Source organism: Falco cherrug, chromosome 2 (genome assembly GCF_023634085.1).
Source record: "Falco cherrug isolate bFalChe1 chromosome 2, bFalChe1.pri, whole genome shotgun sequence".
Lineage (NCBI taxonomy): Eukaryota > Metazoa > Chordata > Aves > Falconiformes > Falconidae > Falco > Falco cherrug.
Genome location: NC_073698.1, coordinates 83173014 through 83191769, shown reverse-complemented (window position 1 = coordinate 83191769; position 18756 = coordinate 83173014). Strand labels below are relative to the sequence as shown.

The window sequence follows — 18756 nt, the reverse complement described above, 5'->3', positions numbered from 1 at the left end:
CACACCGAGTCTATACAGCTGTCCCAGGGCAGAGAGCAAGGAGGGGCACACATGGCACACAAGGATGCATGCTGATGCCAGAGCCCTCAAAGACGCAGCTTTCAGATCTTAAAAATTATCTATTTTTCTGGCAGAGCTGGAGCATAGCACAGTTTTAAAAGAGCTGCAGCTCATTGGGATTTTTAGTCACTCTCCCACTGAGTGACGCTTGCTGTCTGGGGACTTACCACCATGTGATAAAACTTTCCTCCTGAAACTTAGTTTCCTGCTCTTCCCCTGTGCTTCCTCTGTTGTCCACCCACACCACTGACTCCAAGTAAGGGCAGCAAGCTCCCTAGAGCTCTCCACCACCTACTCATCACCCTGCCATCCTTCCTCCCCTGCCCGCTTTCCCTATCCCCTCCTGGTCACAGAGGAGGTGGGATGACGGGAAAACTGGCTCCGCTTTTCCAGGGATTTCTAGAGAGATTTGCTTTCTTTCCCTGGACCTGGACCTGACTGGCTCATCTTTAGGATTTTTACTGGAAGAAATGTCATTTATCCACAAACACAAGTGAAATAAGAAGTTGGGGGGGAAGAGGATAAAGACAGCAGTAAGAAAAGTGATGAATTAAACTGCTAGGGTCACACATCTGTCTGCAGCTTCTTGCTGGCTGAAACTGGCACAGAACTCGTCAGAAGCCATGTGAAGCCCACGGGGTCAGAGCTATCCCCGCAGCACAGCCCTGCCGTGGGATGCTCAGTCCCAGCATGTGCAGGAAGAGGGGTGGCATTCCCAGCTCCCCAGGCCGGGCTGAGGGGAGGCAATGAAACTTCTAGAGCATAGGGCTTTCCTCCCCTCTCCCCCGGAAAGCAGCTTTGCTGCAGAGGAAACACTGCCAGTAGGGAACAGCAATTTTCTCAAGGCAAACTTTTGCCAAGGGCGAGGGCCTTCCTGGGGACAGAGCCATCTGGGACTGGCAGGGTTGAGTTTTGCATAGATGGCTGGCTTTCCTTGAGTCTTGTCGGTGTCATGCAGCTCTTAGGAGGTTGAACCTCCTGCTTGCACATGCTGGAAGGCTCTGCTCTGAGCCTGATGGCATGCAGGGTCTTCCACAGCTTCAGAGTCAAGGAGTTATTGCTCAGATATAATTTCCCTGTCCTTCACAGAATTATTGCAGGAGGGAGAGGATTAACAGGTATGCAAATCACAGTGGGTGAGGGAGGAAGGGTGAGCTATGCTAAAAAATTAATAAATGCCACGGTGGTATTGCTGTTCAAGCTCTCCGGTGCCTTTTTAGAAAAACTAATGTGTTTACAGGGTGACTGCAGGCCTGATGGGAAGAGGGAGCCAACCTTCCCCCTCCTGGCTCCTGCTCTGGGTCAGGTAACAGGATCTCCTACACAGCTGGGGCTAGGAATAAGCAGCCAGCACACCCCTGCACATGCGCACACACACACACACACACACACGCACGCACACACGCACACACAGCACAAAACTGCAGGATCTCCTGCATCAGATGCTCAGGGCTGCTGCATGCTGAGGAGGGAAGACAGCAGATGATGGCAAGAGCACAGCAAACGCCCCCTGTTAGGGCAGCATCTGAGTGAGCAACCGAAGGGTCTCCCCAGCATGTCTGTCGCTACTGGGACTGACCGTGGTCCCTGACACACTGGGCTACATTGAGACATTATGTCATGCTGCAGCCACACTGCATGCCTGCTTCTGCCGTCTGGCTGTCATCTGTGAGTGGCCAGCACCAGGTAGCAACCTGGGGTGAGTGGGTAGCTGAGTCCCTCTACACTGGGTATCTCCCCAGTTGCCCCGTCCAAGCCCCCAACCCCCTGCCCAGGTCTGATTTAAATGGGAGGTAGCACATCTGCATCCCCATCTCACCTAACCCAAGAGAGTACTCACTGTTGAGGGGGGGCTAATGGCAAGCTAGAGTGATTTGAATAAGTCCCTTAGTGCCCGATTTCTAAATAAATCTGCTTTAAATTACATTGATTTATGATTCACGTATTTTTATTTGATCAGTCAGCAGTGCTGCAAAACCTTCAGGCACTTAAGGTGTTTCTAATCTCCCTGTCCTGTTGTATGGAGGTGCTGCTTGCAAAGGTTTGGTTTTAACCCCTGAATCCACCAGCCACTCAGCCAGGACCGGGCAGAAGCCTGTCTCCTGTCCTCTTACTGGGGCCATCTCTTTTCCTGGCTCTTGTACATCATGGTAGCCCAGTGTGATCATTGCATAGATTATCCAGCATCTCTGAGGTCCCCTGCTGTCATACCCGAACACTTAACATGAAACTGGGATGAGGATATTTTGGACACTGGCTGTGACAATACACATCTCTGGGTGTTTACATTTTAACATTTGTACCAGGAAATCAGCTCTCTCTGTGTCACAGGGTTAGACAAACACCTGATAAAGAAATAAACCTGTCAAATAAATTAACTTTACAAAAAGATCGAGCCCTGCATTAAGTCTCCATTGTGAATTTAAAAAAAATGCCTTACGCCTTCACAAACAGCCTGCCCGGGATACCACATTTCTCCACGCTTGGGAGCCCCCACAGCAGCAAAAGGACCGTCCTTGGGGCTGTTTTGCTGTGATTTGGCACCAGCTGCCGAGCGGACCGGCTCTCCTCCTCCTCCTCCTCCTCCTCCTCCTCCAGCACTGACTGTGTGAGGGATGGAGCTGGCTTACCTTGCTCTGCCTCCAAAGCAATGCCCAGGTCCCCGCCAAGCAGTGAGAGTTACTGCAGGTGAAGTTAAGGTTAACACTGAGCAGGAAAGACTGTAATGTTGTTAGAAACTTAGCCGGGTGTTTGAAGCCCTGGCAAGGCAAACACGAGCTGAGCACAAGGCTGTGTTTTCAAGATGATCTGTAGCTGTAGAAATAAGCCTGGGAAGGGGCTTTCTGGATTTCTCCAGCCTGCGCTGCCCCGGCCACAGCTCCTGCTGTGCTCAAAAGATAGCCCAAGCCCGAGTGCTTGGACAGCAATGGGTTGCTTTCCTCCTGACAGCATTTGTTTACTATTAAATAACCTTGAAGACAGAGACGCTGCTTTGTGTCCACAGAACCATGTGCACAGAACCAACCTGGTCTGAGCCACTGGCTCCTCCAGAATAACACACCCTCCCTGCGATAATGTTTCCCAACAGCCAGAGCGGTTGTTTGCCGCTACCCAGGGTTTTGGCTCCCAGACTCACAAGGCATCTTTTTTGCTGCAGTATATTTGCATCTCTTTGTTGACTTTGCTAATCAAGCTCACTCCTGAGCCTTTGAAAACTAGCAAAGGCACACTGGCTCTTCGGGCAAGGCAGCCATTTCAGGAGAGGTAACCCCTTGGGGACCAGGCACTTTTGGTCACTAGACTGTTAACGGCTGTGTGGGGAGCTGGTGGATGGGCTGAGCATCCAGGCTCCGGAGGCACTCACTCACCCAACAGAGCCAAGGTAATGCCACACTGCCACCAAAAGGGCAATGCTTCCTTGCCCATCTCTGACCCCTTGCCCTGCTGCCACAGCAAGGCAGCACCGCCTCCTTGCCTTGCAGGGGGCTGGGGTGCTCTCCCACCCTGTACCCCCGCCACCCCGAAGGTCTTCTGGGTCTGTCTTCTGCTGGTTTAGTGAGTGCAAGCAGCCCATGGCAGGAGCAAGGGACGTCCCCAGAGGGGCGCCCCCCACCCAGCAGCAGCGGTCCCTGAGGCAGGCCCAGCTCATCACGTAGCCACTGCCATTGCTGCCCTGCTGAGCTGGTCCTGCATCAAGGCGCCCCAAATCCCCTCGGTGCTCACAGCAGCCAGTGGGTAGCACAGGTAGGTCCCTGGGCTGGGGAAGCTGATTCGGTTAGGGCAGCTGGGCAGTGACAAAGCCACCCAGGGGGCAGAAGGATGAGCTCCACTCTGCACCCAGCTCCCATCCCATGCCTAACTCTGCCCACGGGTTGGCCCAGTTCAGAAAGGAGAAGTTTTATGTAGGCTGGAGCATCGCAAAGATACTTAAAGTTGATAATTTCCCTTAAGGTGTCACAGAGAGGGGATATATTATATCCAGCTTCAAACTATTTGTTTCAGCTCCCTTGGTGCTTTATGCCACCGGTTTCAGCATTTCAGCAAGGGAGCCCGAGCCTGGCCCCACGGAGCGGTCAGACACCAAACGCCCATTAGATTCCTGTGGTGGTGGAAGAACTTCTCCTAAACAAGCACCCGCAGACCACTGACATAACACGTGGCAGTTGCAGCCCAGGTCTCCCCACTCCCAGTGCTGGGCTCCGTGATTAACAGCAGTGGTTTGAGAGCAGCCAGGCCAGGCTGTTAGAGAAGAGTCCCTTCGGCGCATGTTGGCTCCAGTGCTAAATTTGCATACTGTATTTGCCAAGGGTTATTAGTGTTGATCAGCTGTTAAATAATCTGCCCTTTTCATTTCAGGAGGCCTGTCAGGACTTGCCTTCGCGTAGGCTTTACTTAAACAGGAGTTTTATGACATATTGGAAAAGGGTTTTCATTAGGGAGCCTTTTCCTTGAAATTTCAACAGCTACAAATACTAAACACTGTCTGACATCACAAGCGCCTGCCACATGTGTTGCCTAACCCTCTACATCCTTAGTGCATGGAAAAGGCTGAAGCCACAGAGCAGTGGAAATCAGGCTACAACCCTGTTGGCACCCCTTATTGTGCCAGGGAAGGACCTGAGAGAGGAGATGAAGATAAGGACAGATCCCACATCAGAAAATTAAATTATCCCCTGTTGGAGAAGGGCACTGGGAGGTTGCTGTATGCAGGTTTTTGAAATAGCCTCACCCGACTCTGTACCTGAGGGGATATAGTCTTTGGGGTGACTTATGGCTGTGTTTCACCATCCTTCCTTTTAGCTGTGTCTCTTCAGGGCTACACACCCTTTGCAATTAGCCAGCGACAGGAGCTCCTGAGCCTGGGGAGGCTGGGAGCATGGGCCAGCAGTTCAAAGGGGGTGGCTTGTGACTCATAAGGAAACAGAAGCATGGGGTAAGAACCGCATTTGGCCTCATGGTTAGGCAGCACCGTCAAAGACCTCTGCAAAGTCAAGCCAGGAAAAAAAATAACTTGAGGACTGAGGGGAACTTTGCAACAGCCAGCTGGTTCCCACACATGTAATTATGCCCAATACCCTACAAATTGTTAGAAGAGCCAGAAAGGAATGAAAAATACAGATGGAGCAGGGACCTGAAGAGAGGTTTGCTATGCACGCTGTCTAGCCTCAAATAGCCTGATAGAAAATATTGTGCTGCTTTGTGGACAGCCCCACACTCCACATCTCCCATTCCTCCTGCCTGCAGACTTTGAGTGGCTGTTGAGCTCCAAGGGCTCTTTGTCCTGGTTTCTTTGGCACAAGGGTCCGCCTTGCCCACCACTTCCAACCACCCAACTGCCCATGCTGGGGGCCAGAGCGCTGCTCTCCTCCTCCTGGGGCTGAGCCATAGCTGGTGTCAGGGCGGTACCTGCAGGGAGCTCCAGCCAGCAGAGATAAAAGGGAGTCGCTGGGGACCCTGCGGACCCTCGATGGCCACATTTCCCTCAGCCTTGCCAGAGAGGTGTGAGTAAGATGAGTGTGGCAGCTGGCAGCGGGTACGGCACCAGGCACAGTCCTCACTTTCTCTCCCACCACTCCTCTAGGGGGAAGAAACAAAAGCAACTATGAAACGCAAACAATTTGACTGTAACAAACCGTAAAACACAGGATCAGATCAGCTGTCTGCCCATTGCTCACCTCACTGGTAGTGACTTAGTTGTGCTTTGCTGGTACTGCCTGCATTGGTCATCAGGTGACAAAACCAGCAGTTAGAATTGATTAATTGATTTCTACATTAAACAGGTAATCCTGCTCAATTATTGGCAGGTTTGTTAATGGATTACTATTTAAATGATTCTGACTTTTTTAATTACATGTTATTTTATAGATGCACATTTACTTAAAAAAAAGAGCACCCCTTACATCTATTAACATATTAAAGAGAAAATAAAACATTCAGGCTGATATAATGCACAATGTGGCATTACTCTGGGTGCTTCCTAAGCTAGGGAAATCTTATTTGTTTAATAATAAGTTGGTCATGAATATGCAAATCTGTATCAGTGCAGTACCTCACTGCTGTCACTATTAATGAGTTGCAAATTAATGTGACAACAAAAGGAAAATCTATTTAGTGGCAGATTTGTGGTTCATACCTGGCTCAAGAGTGCAATCGTCTACAGTTGTGTTGGTCTGCTGGAGCAAAATCTGCACATGGTGTGGACAAGGTTTGCTTCAGGGCTGGCAAATCAGAAACAAACAACATACCGCCTTCACCCCCAAGGGTGGAAGGCAGCGCTGGTCCTAATGATCCATCACACTTAACTTGCAGCAAAATACAATCTCTTCACTCTGCAATCATGGTGAACCCATGCAAAGCACACTAACCAGTAAAATGCAGAACTAGCAAGACTGATGTAGGTGGGAAGACAGCGTGGACATCTAGACATGGTACTTAAAGAGAACTTAATTTTCTTCAGATCTGCTTGGGGATTTTTTCCCCTGACAACACTACAAGCTCACAAAGCAAAACTTGCTGGATTCCAGTCCCTTTGTTCTTCTGCCCCCGCTTCTAGCAGAAATGCAATAGTGAATAAGCACATTTAGAAAAGACCTAATATATATCTTCACAACTGTGGCAATCAACTCTTCTGTCTTGGGCAGTGATGCCAAGCCCTCTCCTACCAACACTGGACCATACTGAAATGAAAATATGATGCTCTGCAAACAATTTTAAACTATGATACTGTTTTTTCAGTTAGCTTGCATCTGTACAAACTGAAAGTAGCAATCTGTGCCTTTTTCCTATACAAACTGGAGAAATGATGCTGAACATTTACTAGCAGCCCCACCGAGCCTGGGAATGGCAGCTGCCTGCATTTACCACCCCTTGACACCTTGTTCATATTAATGCACAAACCATGGGTCTCATCTATAGTTTTGTTATTTAACACAGAAATGAAGGGAGGAGTCAGCTTCAAGCTCTTTGATTCATGGGGTGAGCTTGGCCCCTGGGAGCAGTTTTGAAGACAATTTCCATTCTGCTTCTGTGATCCTGCAAGCTAGAAGCTGGGTCAGGCTTCCAGTGGGCATCTGGGCTCTCTCCTTTTAGCAGACTGCTCCCCACAGAGCACACACAAGGGCCAAACACCTCTGGCCCTTGCTTGCCACTCACTGGTTCAATGTCTTTGGAGCAAGTCTCCATCTAGGCCACCAGAGCAAAAGGGGGGAGACAGCAAAGCAGAAGAAATGAGAAGTGTCCAGAGGGAGAAATAACACAACAGAAACTCCCAGGGCCAACCCTACTATGCAGAACCCAGTCCACTGCATAAGGCAAGGGAGGAGTTCAGTATTTTGCATCCTCAGCAGCACCGCTTACCTCAGGAGAAACTTCCCGGCACTGCTGATGCTGTGACCCCCCCCCTCCCTGCCAGGCAGCCAGCCTAGAGCCTCCTGTTTCCTGGGACTTCCCAGCCAGCACCAAGTAAAAGTTTGACGAAGGAAACTCCCTTCAGCGAGGCTCACCTGGCTGCTCTAGCTGGAAATGGGTTGTTTCCTATTGCAGCAGTGGTTCTTTAACACCTCCACAGGGCAGCACAACCTCCCAGCCAGAAAAATCCAAGTGATAAGCAGGGGAAATTCAAGAAAACGCTTTGGCTTGGGCCCCAACAGCATCAGCGCTGCACTTCCACCTTGCAGAAGGCAGGACACAGGATTGGCAGGGTTTTACTGTCCCCAAAGGCAGCGTTTCTGTTTCCTTTTTTTTTTATTAAGCTGGAGCAATGCCAGTGGTGTGAAGCAAGTATCTTTGGCCCAAGGAGGATGCACAGGAAAGCGCTTTAAAGGAGAGCAGCATGAATCCAGAAGCTGAAATGCTGAACATCAGCCCCAGCCCTGCCCTGCCATGCTGGCTGGAGCTAGCTCAGTCCCTGGCTCTGAGCCATGCACCACCCAGCCAGCCCCGGTGCTGGCAAGGCAGCCAGCATTTCGACTCCCCTGCCTATACTCGCTGTCACCAAGTTCACTCCCTGCCAGCACACCACCATCTCTCCTCTTCCCAAGGTAACATTCCCCCAGACTTGCCTACTGCTAAACTACATATGCAGCCAGCCTCTCCCATGACAGACTCCCCCAACCCATCCAGAACAGGGTCGGCCAAGCCAGCCTCATGCGCCCAGCAGCACAGGATGCTGCCCTACTCTGTGGAACCCTCCATGCTCTCTCAAGCACCCTCGCACATTAAAGTCTTTTAAGAAAAGTACATCCTAGAAGATAAAATGGTTATGTCAAGGGGCAGCACTGCGATCAGGTGTTCCCCGCCATGACCCTATTTTTAGAGCACAGACAGGCCTCAGGGCAGGCACACACTTGCGTTACAACAGCATGAGGCCGTTACTGTATTTGAGCACAGATGCGAGTGCCAGCATGGAGAAGGCCCAACTGTACTACTCAGTGGAGATAGTGGAAAACTGACTAAGCGGAGATGTTTGGGGAGCACGTGCTCAATGTCATTGGAGGAGGAGCTGGCCAAAAGAGGAAGCTGCGTCAATCTTCTATTTGCCTTCGGGGCACAGCGAGAAGTGAGGTGTCTGCCATGCACCCCTGGAAGCGGTATGCAGGTGATTTATGCTCAGCTCAAACCATCCAAGTGTTAGGCAATTGATCAGATAAAGGTGCCCGTAACAATTGTTTTTAACGTTCTTCCTTGTCTTAGTTTTTCTGCCCCACATCTGTTTTCTGGGAAAACCAGGTGGTAAAATCAGCTGCCACTGGAGAGCAGGGATGTCTGTGTTTCGGTTCCTTGCAAACCTGAAGGATGGCTTAAAAGGAAATCCAGGGTGTGCGTTAAGCCATACAGGAGAGACCATCATCACCCTTATCCAATGTCTGGAGAAAGAGGTCAGTGGTTGCATTAGGACTAAAAATTGTCCCGTGCAGAAAGGGGACTTCAGCTGCCAGCAGCAGACAGCTGTCAGATCCCTCTCTTGCCTCTTGGCTCAGCTACAAAACCACCTTACCCCCAAGAAGCAGTCCCGTGGTAAGCCACACAGTACAAACATTTCACAAAAGACTCGAAGGCAATGTGCCACAAGAGGCATCAGCTCTGTGTCTTTCCCTCTCAGGCACCTTCAGGAATGAGGCATCATTCTTCCTTACCTTCAGGATGAGGATAATTCACACCCTTTCTTAAGCTCCCCCAAGAGCAAAGATTGAACCCACAGTACGCTGTCCATTAAAATCAAGACCTCTGAGCCTCACTGCTCCAGATGGAAAAACTTTTTCCCAAATGCTTTTCTCAGATGGACCAGATGCTGAAGACCCTTTTGGTGGGTGTCCTGGCCCTCATCAGAAGAGCAGCACAATTTAAACATCTCAGCTTGAAGCATTTGGCTATCACAGGACATACTCCTGTTAAAAACAACCCCAAAGCAGAACTTAAAAAAAGAGTTTGGGTTCACAGCAAGAACATCTTTCCACAAGGGGAAGGGCAGACCCAGACCCTTAAGAGAGGGCCTGCCCAAGCCCAGGGAAACCAGCCTCTTAGGCACAAGTTCCTGAGTTGTGTAAAAGTGACATTCTGGTCACTGTCCCTTTAGATACGCCCCCGCAAAGTGTGCTCACAGCTTTAACGCTCCACATTAAAACTGAAGCATTTACCCTGGTACGATTTTCCTCTGCTCTGCACATACCACTGAAAAGAGAATTCAGTCAATTCAACTTACAGCAATGACAAAGGAGGAAAAATAATTGAACCTATTCACAATTCTTTAAGTAAAAGGCAATGCAGAAAGTATTGTGAATACCACTTTCAAACCTCTATCCCACAAAAGGCGCCCGCCCAATGTTTTCTTGTAACCTTGAATTTAGAAAGCCAACGCAGATTCTACCTCAGATTTCATCAGCTGCTCGCTGGCACCTGTGCCAGCTCTGCTCCGCTCAGAGAACCGCTCATGGAGCCTCATTTCATAAACATTAATGAGTTGGAGCTCATTTCGCATCCAAGCACAGAATTAATGGGAGTCACTTCAGCCTCTTCATTTCTCAACAGTTTTATTGCCTTTAAGAAAATTTTTGTAAAATATAAATACAAAGGCAGGAGATTTACTTACAAAGTTAAAACACAGATCTCAAACATAAACACACAATTCAGAAAATTTAGTTTATGTACAGTTTCAAGCAACTTCAACATATGTTAGTTTTTCAATATTTTACAAGGTACAGAAAAAATAGTTCAAAGTCTTCTTTAAATAAAGAGCATAAAATGTTTAAACATATATAAACAATCCGGTTTGATGTGTGAAAACTAAATTTCACAGCTTTTAAATTAGGATATAAAAGTTCTTACAATTAGTTGATGCGTATGGATATGGTTTAATTTATATTACAAACTATTGAATTATATTCAATAGTGCTTACCTGGCCAAAGCAGGTAATTCTGTAAACAAAAAAACAAAAATAATATCACCAAGTGCCTTACCGAATTCTATCTCCCAAACAAGCCACACGACTTTGATCACATCACCTAGAAAAAAGTATGTTCTGTGTAATCAGTGCTTTGTATGAAACAAAGTCAATGTGTGTGTGTTCTTTAAAAAAAAAAATGTGTTCCAAGTAATAACAAACTTATCCCAAAGCCTGTGTGCATTTAAAGAAACATTATATAACAATTTTGTAAAAACTGATTGAAGTTAAAAAAAAATTCTTCCAAAATCCATCCAACTGGAATTCAGATCTCTTATATAAAGGAAAGATATTTTCATATTTAATAGTGTCCTTTCTTTACAGAAACATTTTCATTTGAACACATATACATAAAGAAGTAACTGTATAGAGCACTGTACATTAAATGGCCTGATGGTTCACCAGAGGATGTCGAAGGGAGGGTCCTCATGCGGATGCAACCAGTGAAGCGAGGAGCCGAGCAAAGTCTTGAGTTCGCTTGTAAACTCTACCAAGTCCAACAGCTCTTTGCTCTCCGGGTTAAAAGCTTCAAGGTCCATAGCGCAAGAGAACAACTGGCTGAGGGAAGTCTGTTTGTAAAACTCTGCCTCTGTGATGGTGACAACTTCCAAATTGGGGAAGTTGCAGCGGAAGATGCGAGATGACATTTTTAGCCTCTTCACCACGTCTGAGAGCAAAAGCCAGTTCCGTGGTCTGTGGAAGCAAAGGAGAAAGAGGCTCCAATAACTGACATTCACTCATGGGCTTCTTGACTCTTCACCGTATTGCTGTGACAGACCCTCCCCGACTGTACCCACACAAACAACGCCCCTGAAATCAAGGCCATCACCCACAGGGTGGAATACAACAGATGTGCAGGCGTGTACATATTTACTCACAGTACCACTGCCTGCAGCTTTGGGGAAGGAGGGGGAGGTACTGGAGCCTATAAACCCAGGGTTCACGAGCACACGTGTGTGTCTGCAGCCATCCTGAGACGGCTGCTCATACAGTTAAAGGTTTGCCTGGCTGAGCCTGACTCTCATTTAGCAAGGTAGAAGATGGCTTAGAGTTATAACCAGAAATTTCAGCACCTCTGACTTCCAGAGATGCCGATCTTAAATATGCCAACAGAGGGTTGTTTTTCTCAGATTAAGAATACATTTTTTAAAATTCATTCTTCATACTTGTCCACTTCAGAGAACTCATTACATCCATCACTCAAATAATAAAAACACGTTAAAACCTGCACTCCTAAAAGATTAATATTTAAAACTATTTTTCCCACATCTGTCATCAAAATTGGTGCAAATGACAAATGGTAGCTATTTACAAAGCTAATTTATAACTTGAATACAACAGATAATAAAATTTTCCAGGTCTCTGCTTATTATTAAGTATCATAGCATCTTCTGTAAGATGCTCATTTGTTTGATCCTATTCAGAGCTTTAAACCAGTTTTGCTACAAAGACCAGAACACCAGTAACAATGTCATTGCGTCATCCACAAAAGCGCGCCCACTTAGCAAAACAGAAAAGCCTATTAACTAAAATTGAAAACACCTTACAAACAAATTTAAGTGCTGCAAGCACTTGTAGTTTGGGATGTTATACCAAGGTGCCTGCATGGGACAAGGGAAGGAATCTGTGTTCAAACGTCACTCATCCTGCTCAGGAGTATGGCACTCAAACCGCAGCCCTGACAAGTCAGCCTCTCCCCCTCTCACCTCCTATTCGCTTATTCTAAAAAAGCCTGGCAGGTAACGGAGTTGCGCTGTCATTCACATTACATAAACACAAACTTTCCCCCACAAACACAAACATCTACCATCCCAAGTAGACCATCTCCGCTTTTTTTACGCCAAAACCTGTATTTGTTCTTACCCCTGAGAGAGACACACTTGAATGTTGTAACACGGCAAGGGAGGCTCATCCGAAAATTCAAATTCAAACACATCGCTAAACCCATCTTCATCTTCATCACCTGGGCCGGGAGGATTTGCCAAGATGTCAAATCCAGATTCATCTTTTGGATCTAAATAAAATTGAATAAAGGTGCCAAGTCAGCATTGAAGAGACTGTTGCAGGTCTTGCTTTTTCTTCCAATAACGTGATCTGTAAATAAAATCAGTTTGCTTCCTTCCTAGCTTCCTCCGCCATAAAAACAAAACAGCCCCCACCCTCACATACTGCATGTTTTGAAAGTCTCCGCATACAAAGAAATAAAGGATAACATTTGCTCACCACACACAGAGCTGCCATAGAAATCCCAGTACAAACCAGGGTCATCAACACTTCGACCTTGCAGGTCAGTTAAATACTCTGGAGAGGAAAAAACAACAACAAAAACATACTGATGAGAACAAAAAGCTGGCAAGTGTAGCAGACCGTGTGTCATACAGTCTGACTATGCATCTTCCATACCTTCCATCAAAAATCCCCATACCATGTTCGTGATGCACATGCTATAAACAACAGCATATACATAACATTCTCACAAATATTCCTGGAATTTACTTTTCTCCTGCATCCTTTCTCCCATCTCAACAAATAATGACCCATCACATCAAATAACCACCCCAAGGTCTAATAGCGACAGACCCAACCTGAAGTTTCAGAAACCGAGAGTGGCAGTTTATTATTGTGAAAGATAGGATGTACCACACTTTTTAGCCTGCACAGTTAGTTATTCTGGACACCAGTTTGGGAGTTTTCCCACACAGATACACTCGGAAGATATAGTTCTTTTCTACAGACATAATTTGGGAGATTTGCTAGCTGAGTTGATGAAAAGATACTGGAATTCAAGATGCTACGAAGTCCAAGATACTGGACTTTACTAAAAGTCATGATACACCTATGCACTTTCTACACTGCACCATTTGAACAGGTAAGTAGATGAGTACTTAAACTCATCCACTGTGAGCACTGCAAACATTTTCAGAGCTAAGTTATTAGGGAATGCAAGTATCTTTATCCAAAACTAACAGGAAAAAAAAGTAAAACCACGTTAGAACATGGACATGTTTAAGCACAAGAGCCTTTAAGAGCATTTCAGACATGAGGCAGAACTTGCAAAAATACAAGTACTGAAAGGACAAAAAGCAAGACCACAGGAAACCAAAAAAAAAAAAGAGATTATGTTTAACAAACAGCTATTCAATTTGGCAAGTTTATTTTCATTTCAAGCAGAAAACTGAAGGCACTGAAACAGCCTGCTGACCGTCTACCTATCTATCAAATCTGATAGTGCCGTAATCCTTACGACTTATTAAGAGTTTCAATTAGAAGGAGCCTCCATGCATGGGGGCTGCATGCTTCCCACCTGCAGCCACTGCGTTTTCACAGGCAGAGAGGGAATTACTGCAGCCTACCCTAACACTACTCCTTGGCATGGAGCCGTCCCCACCAGGCAACAAGGACTATGGGACCAGGGAATGTCCCTCCACTTGCCACGACCAGCAAAGCCCCACATAATGTGGCCACATACCTGTGAGGAAGGTCTCCATGAGCTCACTGTGGGTCATTTTCACAATGGTCCTCCCAGAGTAGGTTGCAAGTGTTGGATCAGCACCATAAGACAGTAACAAGCGGACAATTTCCAAGTGATCATTTTCAACTGCATCATGGATTGGTCTAGGGGGAAATAAAAAAGATCATAGTGTTACGTTTTGACTCAATAGTATTATGCAAATGTGTCTGACAAGAAACTTCTGACTTCAGATCAAAGTTATTTATAGCAAATAACACTATTAATACAGCTGCCAATCACCTTATTGTCAGTTTTACTTGCACATCATCCCCTCCCCTCTTTGTCTTTTCAGAGTCAGACTGCTCAGGGCAGATATTGCTGTTACATCTATTCATTGCCATACATATTTCGAGGGCCAGTAAAATAATTACAGCGCTGTAACAGAAAGCAGGAGTTTGCATGAAGCCTCACAAACGTAATTTTGCTGCAAGTCACTCCACTGTTCCAAATCTCTGCCAATTCAACAGCGCGCTGTGGCATAAGGCCTCATCTAGCTTGCCTCTGGGCAAGCACGGAGATCAGTTACCCAAAGCTCTGAAATTATGTACACAGAAATAAGTTATGAAAATTTGCTAGGAATTACACTTCTGCGCTATACCCTCTTTAAACAGTACTTGTGAACATATTTGCAGCACAATCCAACCCTTCTACTCAGAGAACTGAAAAACGTGTTATTTTAAGTCCAGTCCACCCAGAAATTAACGCATTTTACACGGCATGAGCAATCTATACAAGCTCAGACATAGATTTTGTGAGCCTACAGAAGGATTATTCATTAATACACATGCCTGCAATTCCAGGTTTAGAATTCCTTATCGCTAATTATAAATCGCATTAACTTTTGCCTTTAAAATTGATTATACGTAACAGGGAGTTGTCTGGAAGTAGAACATATTACCCTTCAGACTAATGAAGACGTGTTAAAATCCCATCTTTTCCTTAGACAGTGATGAGCAGGGAACTGAAAGTGGAGTCAAATGCATGGCCCGTGATCATGCAGCTTGACTCTATACCCCTTCAGACTGCCACCACCACTGCCCCACAACAAGGCTTCCAAGCTCTCAAGCAGATGTATTAAAAGGCAAAAGAAGTAAGCGAGGACTGTAACTAGGACCGCATACTGCCTTCCTAGAAACCTTTCAGAATGACATTACAAGAATGTCATCTGGAAGCACAGACAAGCAAAACCCTCGGCTCCATCTACCAATCTGCCAAGCAACACTTGGGTAACAACCAGGGCTTAAACTCCCTCCTGCAAAGAGGCCAAATCCCACCGCTTCTGCTGCACGCAGCAACGGCCCCGCCATGTCACCACTGCTCTGGTACAGACTGCCATCCACGTGAGCTCAGGGCAGAGCTCCTTCCTCTGCAGGAGGAAGCAGGTCAAACCAGTCAGAAGAGGAAGGCACACGACCATATTCCTATCTATCACACAGCACTGCTGGTAGCAGGGGGGCTCTAATCCATCTCAGAAAGAATATTCCAACTGTGTTTACTCAAAGTACTTTCCAGTAGGCTGTGACTTAAGGTGATTAACATCTGTCACACGTGAGGCACTCTTGCTTGCCCCCATCTTGCTGGAAAGCTGCACGCAGTTTTGTTTTTAACATATGCATCCTATATTGACACAAGAAAGGTGCACTTGGGAGTTTGCAGCTTGATGGCTATGGAAAGAGGGCTTACCCCACACTGCCAGCCTCCTGCGCACCCCCAGGCAACCAACACAGTGAACAAGCAGGTGACCCCCAAGCTGCTGAGCGCAGTCCTCAACCCAGCTCGTGCCACCCCTCAGACCCCTGGCACCAGAGCATGCAACATGTGTACATGCACGTGCATGTCAAAGCCCAAAATGCTGCTCTTTGGAAAGCCACTTTCAAATTTTAAGACCAGAGAGGTCTATGAGGATCAGTTACACAGGGTCAGGATATCCCTTCTCAATTTCACAGGGAGTGCTCTTAACATAACACCAAAACTATGTGATGCCCTTGAAACAGAGTGCTGGACAAGCCAGCATCCCTGAGGTTCCCTGCAAGCCTCACCCTCCCACCTCCACCTACTGACTCGGTGCTTCCACACAAGGACTGCTGCAGCATCACGTGCCTATGCAGCACCCGGCACATCCAGGATCTGGCCAGGGCTAAACATCCCAAGTGATCACAAAAGGTAACGAACAACAGGGGTGCTGACACCAAGGCTGAAGAAGTATTGGGTGTTTCTGGCTGCCAGCAAGCATCTGAGGGCTGAGCTGTGGGGTCATGACATTTTGAGCATCTACAACAGGAAAGATCAGCCTTGCTGCAAACCCTCCAGTCCCCCACTGGGCATGAAGCATCCCTGGCTGAAAGTCTGGCAACAGGCAGCATGAACAGATGAGAGCTATGGCTGCCGCCAAATGCTGGGGACGCTTTTTCCCCCCCCACTCCTTTACTTTACTTGAGTCTTTAATTTTGAACTGTGTTCCATTTTATTTTAAATCCAGAATTAGGATTTTCTGGTTTGGGGGTGGGGGTGGAGAGTGTTGTTAGTTTACTGGTTTGTGGGATTTTTTGTGTGTTTTTTTTTTCTTGAACTGACTTACCTAAGTGGCTTTTGAAGCAGTAATGAATTCAAGATGATCCCTTAACTTATTAAAAACAGCATCTAAATCACCACGCAGTGTTTCAATCGATTTAACAACACCCGGATGAGTTTATTAAAGGGCGCCTGGGCATTCTGTGGGAAGGAAAAACGGCAGCGCCTGGGCTGTAACCCCGGGATGGGATTCCCTCTCCCTTTCTACGTGTCACCCAGCCTGGTTCAGTGGTGCAAACAGAGGCAGTGGTAGCAGGGCAGGCAGCAGGGCAGGCAGACCCAGCTTTGTCACCTGCCAGAGCACAGGGAGGCCACCCTGGGCATGAGGCAGGACTTTATAGAGGCAAGGGGGAGGAAAGGCGCAGTAAAGCCGCATGGAAGGAGGAAGAACAATAAACAGAAGGAAGAGACGAAAGGGAAGAAAACACTGGCAAGGAGCAGGGGGAAAAAAAAAGGAGATTCCCATAGATAAGGCAGGGGGAAAAAGGCAGTAACAGAGCACTGACAGACTCTTTTACAGGCTAGCACAGCTCCTTGGCAAGCTCAAGAGCAGGACCACGCAAAGGCACAGCTACTTGTTTGCTTCTCCCACCAGGGCTGGCAGAGGAGGGAGTATTTTTCAGTCTTGGAAGAGTTTAACCATCCTCTTTGTAGGATGCAAAAGTGACTATTGGAGTCGGCAACTCTTTCAGATGTGAAAAAAAAGAAGATCCCTGGGAGTCCTCTCCTGAGCTGCTTTGCCCATATAATCTTTTCTGCCCTCAGCATGGTGGAAATAAACGCTCTCTATCCCTAATGATATAGTTAATGGTAGAACAGCTCATTTCTAAAACAAATACTTCAAAAGGCCCCAGAACGATCTGGGGACATTCGAAAGCTGCAATATCCTACAGGAGACACACATCCCAACCCTCTCTTGTGTACTGTCAAATTCTTCCTACTATTTTTACCACTACTAGAGTTAGGAAAACATTTCACTGGGGGTTTATCATTCCACCACCAAAATTATAAACTATTTAAGCCAGTCAGGGTTTGCTCTCAGCCTTTCAGGCACCACCAGAATTTTCCTCATTGCAGTAAGAGGTCTCATAACTCGCTGAGCAATACCGTATCTTGGCATCTTATTTTTACCCCCATCTACTCTATCATGCAACGCTGCCCCATGGAAGAGGCAAGGCACAAGTTACAGGAGGGCAGCTATGCCGGCTGCCTCTTCTTTAACGCAATTAGCTGCTGGAGGGTATTGCTCTGCCAAGACCAGCTGAAAGGACACAGGAAGAGAGCCATCTTGGCATGGTCCTCCCAGGGAAAAAATAAAAAAGGCTGAGCTCATCAGCCGCCAGCAAGAAGGATAAAGCAAAACTGGCTACAGAGAATGAATCTAGCAAGCTAACTCTGAAGCAAAGGAGAGGCCTCACTAACAGGCAGGAGATGCCTGTATTTTTGGCATGCAGCTTTGTTTTTGAAGTGGTGCCGGTTCAGCTAGGGCATGCTGTGGAGGCAAGAGGAGAACAAGGAGATAAAGCCAAATACACTGGACGACCATCCTTGCTAATGTCAGGCACTGGTCATCGAACCCCCTTGTTGAGCTACTGCACTTACTGGGGTCCTGTCAGGGAAGGAAAGCCTCACCTCTTAAGCACAGTCTATTATTATTTATAGGTAAGACGATTAAGAGCCCTTAGTGGCTGTGGCACCTCTGAGACAGGTCTTAAAGATCTCGCCCTGTTCTACAATAATCTTTGATTAGCCACTAATTCAGCAGCAGAGTGCTTGTGTATTCAGGGTCTGCAGGCACTGCACTTGGAGAGCCACCATCAACACAGAGTTTAAGGGGAAAACCACAGAAGACGGCTGTACTTAACCTGACCAGATGTGCCCTTAACAGGGCAGAGAGGGACACTGTGCACTGCAGGCAGCAGTAGGCATGCAGGCAGAGCCCCAGCGCTGAGCTGAGGGTGAAGGGAAGGATTGCACCATACCTACACACACCCACCCCACCCCCACCCCGATGCCGTCACCTCCTTGCCCAGCCACTACAGTCTAGTGCTTTGTTTGGTTTTGGGTTCACCAAGGTTTCTGATAGTATCAGGAACCAGAGGCTGACAGCCTACCTGATCTACTGAACTCACAACAGACTGGCTGCATAGGTACATAAAAGGCAACACCAGAGCA

General features: G+C 47.1%; 1 protein-coding gene across 1 annotated transcript in view; it reads right to left on the bottom strand.

Annotated features, from left to right (window-relative positions):
• Nucleotides 1–10069: 10069 nt before the first annotated feature.
• The window catches only part of BCOR (BCL6 corepressor), a 59250-nt gene continuing 50563 nt past the window's right edge, over nucleotides 10070–18756 (bottom strand). Inside the window, 4 exon segments of the mRNA XM_055701813.1 lie at nucleotides 10070–11192; nucleotides 12363–12513; nucleotides 12723–12800; nucleotides 13969–14114. Of these exon segments, the coding sequence (XP_055557788.1) occupies nucleotides 10898–11192; nucleotides 12363–12513; nucleotides 12723–12800; nucleotides 13969–14114 (670 nt within the window). The 3' untranslated portion in view covers nucleotides 10070–10897.